The sequence below is a fragment of the Glycine max genome, chromosome 19, assembly GCF_000004515.6.
Source record: "Glycine max cultivar Williams 82 chromosome 19, Glycine_max_v4.0, whole genome shotgun sequence".
Classification (NCBI taxonomy): Eukaryota; Viridiplantae; Streptophyta; class Magnoliopsida; order Fabales; family Fabaceae; genus Glycine; species Glycine max.
In genome coordinates, this window is record NC_038255.2 from 9,268,404 (window position 1) to 9,278,227 (window position 9,824).

A 9,824-nucleotide genomic window follows, 5' to 3' on the forward strand; every position below is an offset into this window, starting at 1 on the left:
TAATAGAGCAATCAGATGAGGAGCTCTAGAGAGCACCAGAGATGCCACAATTGCTAACAGAGAACATTTAAGCGACTACATCGAGGTAAGGGATGAGTTACTCACGCTTGGAGATTAGAATGAACATGTGTAGGGATCCCGAGATGATCAATTTTTGGGTTATTTTGGGGGTGTTTATGAAGTTTAATTATGTTTTCATGTTTAATCGCGGACTGAGTGTGTTTGATGAATCAATTGGTGTTCTGTTGCGAGTTTGTTGTAGAATTGATGTGTTCCTGTGTTAGGTGTGTACCTTAGGAATTAGAATTCTTTATAATTAGCATAAAAATTGTGAGGTGGTGATTTTGTTTATACCATATATGTTAGTCTTTCAATCTTGTTCTTTTTTTTTTCATTTTTCCACACCGTAGTGTATACGTGTACATATATATTGATACTCTTATTTCACAAACTTTATATTTTATTTCACGTGGGTAATTTTTCGTCATGAAATTCATGTGTAGGGATTGTTGGATAATTGAATTGGCTAAAATCGTTTAAAGAAATTAACTAAAGCTGTATTCACATTGTAATTAGGCATTTTCTTGATGTTGATAACTTAGTTGAAAAATGTTTAGAATATAGGTATACATGTTGTTCATATAAATCAATATGAGTATATATTTTATTGTTATATATAATTTGTATTTACTTAATGATATGTTTGATATTATTGTGATTATTTTATATTAATATATACTTAATACATTTGATATATATATATATATAGAGAGAGAGAGAGAGAGATTAATAAGTTATTACGTTTGTGTCACGTGTATTTTTATAGTTATTTGTTTATAAGTCTTGAAGTTAAATATTGTATGTTATTAGTATTATTATACATTGTTATTTAATTGTTGAGTATATTTTGTAATTAGTTAAAGTGTGAAATGTTAAACTGTAAACATGAAATATGATTGTGAATGAGTGTGTGATTGATATTTGTAGTGATACTACTTGTCTTGTGAGTTATGAGTTATACAGTAACTCGACTAGTGTTTACCTTAAGAGAACTTTCATGCGCAGTGTTAAAGGAAATTGTAGGATTCCTAGTTAGGATCCTGAAGGGTTAAACTGTAACGCAATTTGTTAAATATCTTTGAAATATAAGAGTGAGGTCGTGGGTATTATATAACTCATAAACAGTGTCTGCGTGCAAAAAAAAAAATATTTTAGGGGTTGGACCTGAATCAGGAAGGTGAGGCCCAAACGGATTCTTTGGAGTCTAGGCCTTGGGGGTAAAGATACTCGGTTTGAGTGCTCCTTTAAGTCTATGTTGATCCCATGTGGTTGGGGCATTCTCACAAAACAGAGTAACCCTGATTTCACCTTATGTTGTTACTTAGTGAGAGTGACCAAGTATACCCATTGTGTGGTGTGCTTTGTCATGTACTCCTAAGCGCCCAGTGTTATTTTTCACTGAGATGGTACCACATTGCATATAGGCTTGAGTCTTAGTATAATTGTTGCATAACGCTTGTGTTTGAATTTCATTGAGTTAACAAATGTGGTTGATGTTATTTTATGGAGTATGCGAATTTGAATGGGTGTGAATAATGTGTGCGATGTTGTGCGGTAATGTTATTTATATAAGGTCAGCTTTAAGTATTATATGTTTCACATGCTCTAATATTTTATTATATACGAATGTAATAACTTACTTCCGGTGTGTGTTTGTGTTTGGGCTGGTTGCCACTTTATTTCAGGTGAGCCTTCATATGATGAGTCACATGCTAGAGATGGAGAGACTTAATCTGTGACAGGAATATGCTCTGATAAGTGTGACATTGAGGCATAGGATTTTACTTCGTTTATTATGATTTTCGCATGTTATGATTTACTGAATGATATAATTGCGTTATACTTTTTCTATTTTAGTTTTTTTTATTATTTATTTAGAGGGAGCGACCTTGTTTTGAGTCGGGATAATTTTATATTTTATCCAAAAAAAAATTTCTATTATGTTTTCACTAAGTGGATGTGAACCTTTTATCCTTTTGAATTGATTTAAATTAAATGTCTTTAAAAACTAAATTATTAATTAATTTTGCATGTTTTTTTTCTCCTTCTTGTATTATTATGTGTTTATAAACTTAATAATAAATTTTATATGATTTATTTAGTTACTTATTTATATTTGTGAGGGTAGAGGGTGTCATAGTTGTTCACTTCACTGCTTCATATTAGAATTTATCCTCTCTCGTGCCATGCATTCTTTATTCTTTTTCGCTCCCACATTATCTTCCCATTCTATATACAGTAATAATATTTTAGGTTCCTCATAAAAAAAATTTGCATTGAGTCCCATATAAAATAATATTTTAGGTTCCTAATAAAAAAAATTTAAAAATGATAAATTTAAAATAGAAAATTTTCATATCTAATATTCAACTAAGAACTTTTTTAAACCTTTTTGCATATTTTTTTGGATTAAATATGATTTTGGTCTTCCATATATTAACTCATATTAGTTTAGGCCAAAAATAATATGATGGCATTTAGTTCCTAAAATTGTAATGTTATTTTTTGTCCAAAGGTCTATAATGATGATTTTTATATGTAACTAAGCAATGTAAAAAAATTATACCCATAGGTTTGGATATTCAGACCTTGATCTGAATAAAAAAAATGCACATCGCACATTATAATTTTATGAAAACAAAAAAAAAATGCATGAACTGACAACTATTTGAACCTATTTTTAAAAGACTAAAACCAACATAGGTTAATATTTGGAGAATCAAAATGATATTTAATCCTATTTTTTTAATCAACAAGTCTACAAATTTGTATAATAAAATTTTGTTTATTCAATATTTATCAAACTTAGACGAAGAATTTTCTTTATATATAAGCAGAATTTAATTGATATATATTTTCAAAAAGAAAATATTGTTGATATATAAGAATTTTACACTAACATTTTGCACGAGTTTATTCAAATTTTCACTACCATGTTTACATAGTGAATAGAAAGAAATTCTAAAAAAGAGATAATAATATATTTTAAGAAATTAAAGACTATAAAATCTGGAAAGAAAACAGAATGATATAGTACATCAAAAGAATTTGAAGAAAGGGATAATATATCCCTAAGAAATTAGAGTATAATTTTCTTAAAATAAGGGAAGATGAATAAAATATATAGAATATAAAGGAAGAAGGAGATACAAACACAAATATATATATATATATATAAAATTTTAATGACATAAATCTCTTAAGAATTATGAATAAGTATAAAGTAAAATGAATGAAGTTTTAAATATAAGTATGAAAGATATTTTTGGTCTTGATCAATTAGCGAATTTTATTTTAGGTTTTTAATAAAAAAAATTGCATTGAGTCTCATATAAAATAATATTTTCTTATCTTTTGTATTTTCTGTTGATTTCTGATAAATTAGTGAATTTATTTTTAATATATTCCTAATAAATTTTGTTGATTTGCTATTAATTCATTTTCCAAGGGATTAGTATAACATGAACAAATAAGAGGATCTAACTTAGTTGATTGGTTAGACAAGATGTGTGAGTATTTAAATTTATTGATATTATGTTCAATTCTTACGGATAAAAAAAATATAAAATGAAAAAAAAATTTAGGGTTAAAAATAAAATTCACAAATTAGTAGGCACTAAAATAAAATCTGAAAGACAAAAAACTAATTTATTAATTTATTAGTGAGTCAACTCAAATAAAATAATTACTAATTACAAAAAAATAGTTGGGGGAAACAAGTGTGAGTAGTTACAGTTGTTGATAAGATAAATTTTCGGAAAAGTTGGAACCAGAGAAGCTCATAAGACACTGAAGTACACTATTTTATGAGGGGGAAATATTCAAATAAAAGTGAATAATTATAAGCTTTTATATATATATATATATATATATATATATATATATATATATATATTTGTTATCTTCAATTTAGTTTAAATTACTCCATCTCTAAACTATTAAAAATATTTAAATAGGTTCTTCAACTTTTTTTCCAGTTAGATTCTTAAACTAAAAAAAAACTAAATTTGGAGGTTAGTTTATGACAATGAGAAATTAAATGATGAAAATTTTTTATTTTTTTTATGATATTGGTATGAAATATTTATCAGATTTTATTTATGAGTCTATCACTTAACTAATAACATGTTGATCATTTATGCAAGTTTTAAAAACTCAAGTGTTCAATTAATTAAAAAATATAACATGATCAAGGATGTAATTAAAAAAATAATTTAGAAAGCTATGGAAAAATTCTCAAATAATTCAGAGATTAATAGAGTAATTTAACTTTTTATTGAGATTAGAGACTGAAGTAGTAATAATTAATAACGTGTTAAAATATTTATATCATCAGCGTGATTGTTGAGAGTATAATAAGATCAGCGCAAACTAAACAAATCTAACTCAATTGTTGAGAATATAAGTATTGTAAATTATTTTATAGTATTTAATACCTAAGAATTAACAAAAAAAATCAGCGTTAACGGATTACCTTTTTTCAAAATAGGAAGCAAGCAACGAAAATCGTTTGCTTATTTGGCACCAACTCAAGAAGGAATCGAGCTAGTTTCTTCGACCAAGTGCATGGAAACTTATAACTTATAAGCCCAAAAAAAAAAAAAAATCTTATAAGCAATCAATATCTTTCTTTCAAATAATACAAGTGATCTCCAGCAACACGTTAGCACATGGACCCAGCAGTTGAAATAAGCCAGGGAAAAGTCCCACAAAACTATACAAGAAATTATATATATATATAATTTGAGTTCAGTTATTTTATAAGATACACAATAATTCATGCATGTCACTTAATCAATTACACTAGACTAGTTTCTAGTTTGATATTAAAAGTTTTAGATGCTAATTGCACAAGGAAATACTAATAATATGTTATTTTAACATATTTTTCTATGGTTAGATTATCTTTTAGAAAGTTAATTAATACTTTAATTTTTTTTATAAAATCACTAAATTAAATTTAAAAACAAATCAATAATAAAATTATATTAAAAATATGAGCGATGTTATTCTCACTTAAATTAAAAATTATTAATGATAAAAAAATTTATTAAACCACTTTCTCCAAAAGAATGAGAGATAGGAAAATAAAGAGAGCGAAATGTGAGATAAGATTAATGATTTGATGGAGATAAAATAAATATTATAAAAATATTCTGAAAATTTTAAGTGAAAATAATAAATTTTAAAATATTATAATAAAAGGAATATCTTAAAATATTGTGTAGAAATTAAACTGAAATTTTATTTATTTTATCTTTAACAAAATAATTAATGTGGTTTTAGTTTCTCGTTAGGAAATAGAAAGAGGTGTAATTAAAGAATAAAACTATATCATTTTATTAAATGCTAGAACTAACAATGAATAAAATAAAATAAAAAATATTTTCAATAACTAAAGATGGACGACATTAAGTCTAAGTTCATTCATACTTGGAGTTGGACGGTTCCAACATCCTTTGTTTACTCAAAAAACAGAGACACACAGAGAAATGGTTCCCTGGAACTCATTTCCATTAGAAGTGATCTACCAAGTATTGGGATGGTTAGCTTTCCTTTCATGGTCAGTTGCTGGCTATCCACAACTCATCTTGAATTTTCGTAGAAAAAGGTTGTTTTTTTTCATGTTCTATACTCATTTCTGTTTCTGTTTTTCATTTGCGGTGGATTCTAAAGTATTTTTGGTTGGTTTGGTAATCTAAATCTAACTCAGTGTTGTGGGATTAAGCTTGGATTATGAGATTCTGAACTTAACCAAGCACTTCTCATATCTGATATACAATGCTTCCCTCTTCTTTGTCCCTGCTGTTCAGAAGCAGTATTTTGAGAAGTATGGTCATGGCCAGGTATGTTATTTTCAACCAAGAGTTTAACTTTGATGAGATGGTGAATAAGTTTATACTATTACTATTTAATGATATAGTTTCATTATGCTAACAAGTTAATCCTAGAGTCACTGTAAAAAAAAAAAAAAAAATATGCCATAAGCTAATCAGAAATCATTTCAGATGACAGATATGACCGAATTTTACTGGTGTAAAAAATTATTTTATGTTCTCAATCAATAAAAAATCATCACATGTATAACTTTTAAAATAAACAATCAATGTTTTTTATCCGTTTTGTATCATATCATGTGTTATAGGACTTTGGATTTGTAAAAGAAATGAAAAACTTTAATCCTCTCTTTTCTTTGGTAGTTAGATTAGATTTTAACACAAATTAGCCTGTAAAGACTTTAAGAATTTCATTGGCAGGCATTGTGGCACTTAAACTTGCAGGAAGTATCTAATTGCCAATAAATATGTCTCTTGACCAAAATCATTAGATATTCACATTATCTAACTTTGCTTTATAATCTCTTGTTGCTGCAGATGATTCCTGTAGCTGCTAACGATGTTGCATTCTCCACTCATTCAGTCATAGTACATCTAATTATATTGTCCCAAATTGCAATGTTTGAAGTAAGTGTTATCAACAGTTCTTCACAAGAGATTATATTTACCTCACATGACCATATTGTTTAGCAGCTCTTGTTATTCAAAGATAGTAAATGATCTTTGATTTGCAGCGTGGAAGTCAGAAGTTCTCCAAGTATGCCATTGCAATAGTTGTTGTGGTGTGGTTTAGTGCTGCTATTTGTTTTTTCATAGCATTGCCTAGCCAATCTTGGCTTTGGCTAATCTCCATCTTCAAGTAAGCTCACTATTCCTTGTCAAATCTTTTTTACCTATCCACAAGGATTTGAGTGTTAAATAAGCTCTTTAGAGTATTTGTTTAAAGGTCTAATGATACAGAATTACAGATAAATAAAGAGCATCAATACATTCATTCTCAAGGAGTTTGATATTTCATATACTTCTTTGTGTTAGGAAATCTCTTATCACCTGCCTTAACTCTTGGGGTGAAGTTTATATATCTGTTAGACAACTTCACTTAGTGTTAATTGGTTTAAAGCTGAAATCTAACATGAAATCAGAGCCTATAGCCCATCTTATTCTCGCATATTCTAGTAGGCTCCCCTATTCTGGTAGGCATCCTGCCTCAATTCTTGGGGTGCAACTTATATATCTATTGGACAACTTCACTTAATGTGAATCGATTTGAAGCTGAAATCTAACAGTTTGGACATCATTTTTGTCTAATTCTGTTTTCAGTATGTGATTATTCAGCTTTTTCACTTTTTATGATTCACATTAGATGTATGAGTGTTGGGGTAAGCAAGATGACACCGGACTTAGAAAACTTAATTAATGGTCAAGCTCAAAGCCTCAAACTAGGCTTAAAGAGACTTTGCAGAACTATGAAGTTGAGGCTAGGGTTAACTATTATGCAGTCTCTTCACATATCTTTGACCAAGGATATCACTTAAAAGATGGGAAGCATACATTTCAATGTCTTGGTTCAGCCTTATTATGTCTAGTGTCTTTCTCTACGAATCACATATCATTGAGGTTTCTAACTTGTTCCAAAGGGTTAAGTTTGGGTTCCTTTTGGAAAAAAAAATCAGTCATTTCAATGTATTAGAGGGCAAAACATCAACCTGTTCAAGGACCTTTGAATGGAATGTTTATATTCTTCTGTCACTTCTTATTTCTTTATTTTAATATACTTATTTTTTATAAGAAAATATTTTAATATAATTGTTAAACTATAGGGTTCTTTTTTGCTGTGCTATGATTTGATTTCCTTCTAATAGTTTGTGAAAATTAATAATACTGCAGCATAATTCAAGTAGTTATGACCCTCATCAAATATTTTCCCCAGGTCAGAATGCCTTACCCTCCTCCATACTATGTTCTGTATGAAGCATAATTGACCTGATTTCTGGTTTTGCAATGAGTTTCCAAACACGCATATGATCTTGGAATTTGGCTGTTTTTTCTTACTTCACAATTTCATACTTCTGTTTCTTTGGTAAATAGGTTGACAAATTTAATTGGTGTTTTACATGTACTCATTAACTTCTACAAACTTTGAAGTTTAACAGGAAAACACTGACAAACAAAAATAACAAGAAAAACGATGTTTATTTAATTAGACATCAATATTTAGTTACTGAGTTATGGTTACTTTGTTGTGAAATCTAGGCATTCATGAACTTCTTGAGAAAGAGTACAGATGGATTTAGCATTGGCACTATTCTTCTTGATTTTTCTGGAGGGATCTTTAACTATTCACAAATGGTTGTGCAGTCCATAGATCAAGGTTTGTGATTTTTACAAGTAATTATGAATTAGACCCTGCCATCAGATTTTATCCTTGAATGTGTATAATTAATTTCAACTTTATTTAAATCTAGGTTCCTGGGTGAACTTCTATGGAAACATTGGGAAAGTGCTTATATCCTTGGTATGTAATCCTCTGCTACTCCATATACTTCTTTGAAAACGATTGATGTCTTGCTCTAAATCATGCATCAAGTATTACATGCCAATTCTTTTTTTATTATTATTATGAAACTCAATTCTGTTGTATGATAAAACTAAGGGTAAAATTCCTTAAAAAAACAAAAAACAAAGGATAAAATATAATTTTGGTTTTTTTTATAATCATTTGACGTTTTTAGCCACCAATAATGTTGAGTATGAATACATTACAGTATGTTTTGCGATGGGAGGGACTAAATGTACCTGCTTTTCAAAATTTGAGGACCAAAGTAGTCGATTTGAAAGAATGGGACTTAAACCCAAATTTTCTGAAATTATAGTAACCAAACACATATTTTAGTCTAAAATAAAAACTCATTGAACATATTATACTTCAAGAAGTACGCACTGAAGTAGGTCTCATACGAAAATTGACACAATGATAGCAATAATTAGTTTCTTTTTGGACTTGGAATATTATGAAGAAGGTACATGAGTTATGTAGAAAAGGGAAAAATGCCATTAACGCTTCTGAAACATTATGGCTTTACCTAGCTTACTAATATTGATAGATGAATTCTGATTTTTTTTGAAAAAAAATAAACACCCTTGCAGGTAACCATATTCTATGATTCTATTTTAATGTGCCAACATTATGTACTATACCCTGAGAACAAGAAAGGGCTTACTTCTAAAAATTCCGAAGAAATCAAGCAGCCACTAATCAGTGCAAGTCCAATAGATCAACAAATCAAAGGTTCACTTAAATCTTCACATCAGTCTCCGGCAGAATTATGAGGTGTATATAACTTGGATCATGTGGCGTGCAGATCCATGTAAAAAATATTCATCAAAAATGGTTTTAATTGGATCTCAATGATTAATTCTTTAAAAAAATGTAATGTGCAATATCAAATATACCATGTCCTTAAATCACGCACTATAAATGTATCAATGGATGGCAATTTAGCAGCCTCGTCGTTACCACAACTATGTAAAATCGTAAATTAAGCAAGAATGTATAGTTTTAATTAAAAAGAATATTGTTTGTTTGATAAAATTTGTGGGAGTGACTATTTTATTGTTTATTGTCATTTCTTTTGAAATCTTTATCTTCATCTTCTTAAAATACACCCTTAATTGCACTCCTATACCCTAAATTTCTAATTAATACTTATACAAATTATATTGAATCTAGAAAATAGATTTTCAAGGATGCAAGGAAACAATGAAATTTTGCTTGTGTTCATGGGTTGGTCCATTTGGCTATGGAATCAGTGGCAGACCTACATGTTATACCCCTCACTTCGTGGAAACATAATGATATTATTTTTAGTGGTGTTAACTTTTTGTCCCCTCTAATTCTATAATTTGACCATTGCCTTTAATTTTTTT

At 28.5% G+C, this 9,824-nt stretch overlaps 1 protein-coding gene across 2 annotated transcripts; it reads left to right on the top strand.

Moving 5' to 3' along the window:
- Window positions 1–5,476: 5,476 nt before the first annotated feature.
- On the top strand, window positions 5,477–9,517 carry LOC100794945 (cystinosin homolog). Of its 2 annotated transcripts, none has more exons than XM_003553313.4 (8): window positions 5,477–5,623; window positions 5,774–5,906; window positions 6,435–6,524; window positions 6,632–6,756; window positions 7,785–7,827; window positions 8,151–8,268; window positions 8,363–8,412; window positions 9,045–9,517. In XM_003553313.4, the coding sequence occupies exons 1-8, from the start codon at window positions 5,553–5,555 to the stop codon at window positions 9,225–9,227; spliced, it is 813 nt and encodes a 270-aa protein (XP_003553361.1). In that variant the 5' UTR covers window positions 5,477–5,552; the 3' UTR covers window positions 9,228–9,517. The 2 variants fall into 2 exon arrangements, with proteins under 2 accessions (XP_003553361.1, XP_003553360.1); XM_003553312.4 differs by having other exon boundaries at window positions 5,483–5,671.
- Window positions 9,518–9,824: the final 307 nt, after the last annotated feature.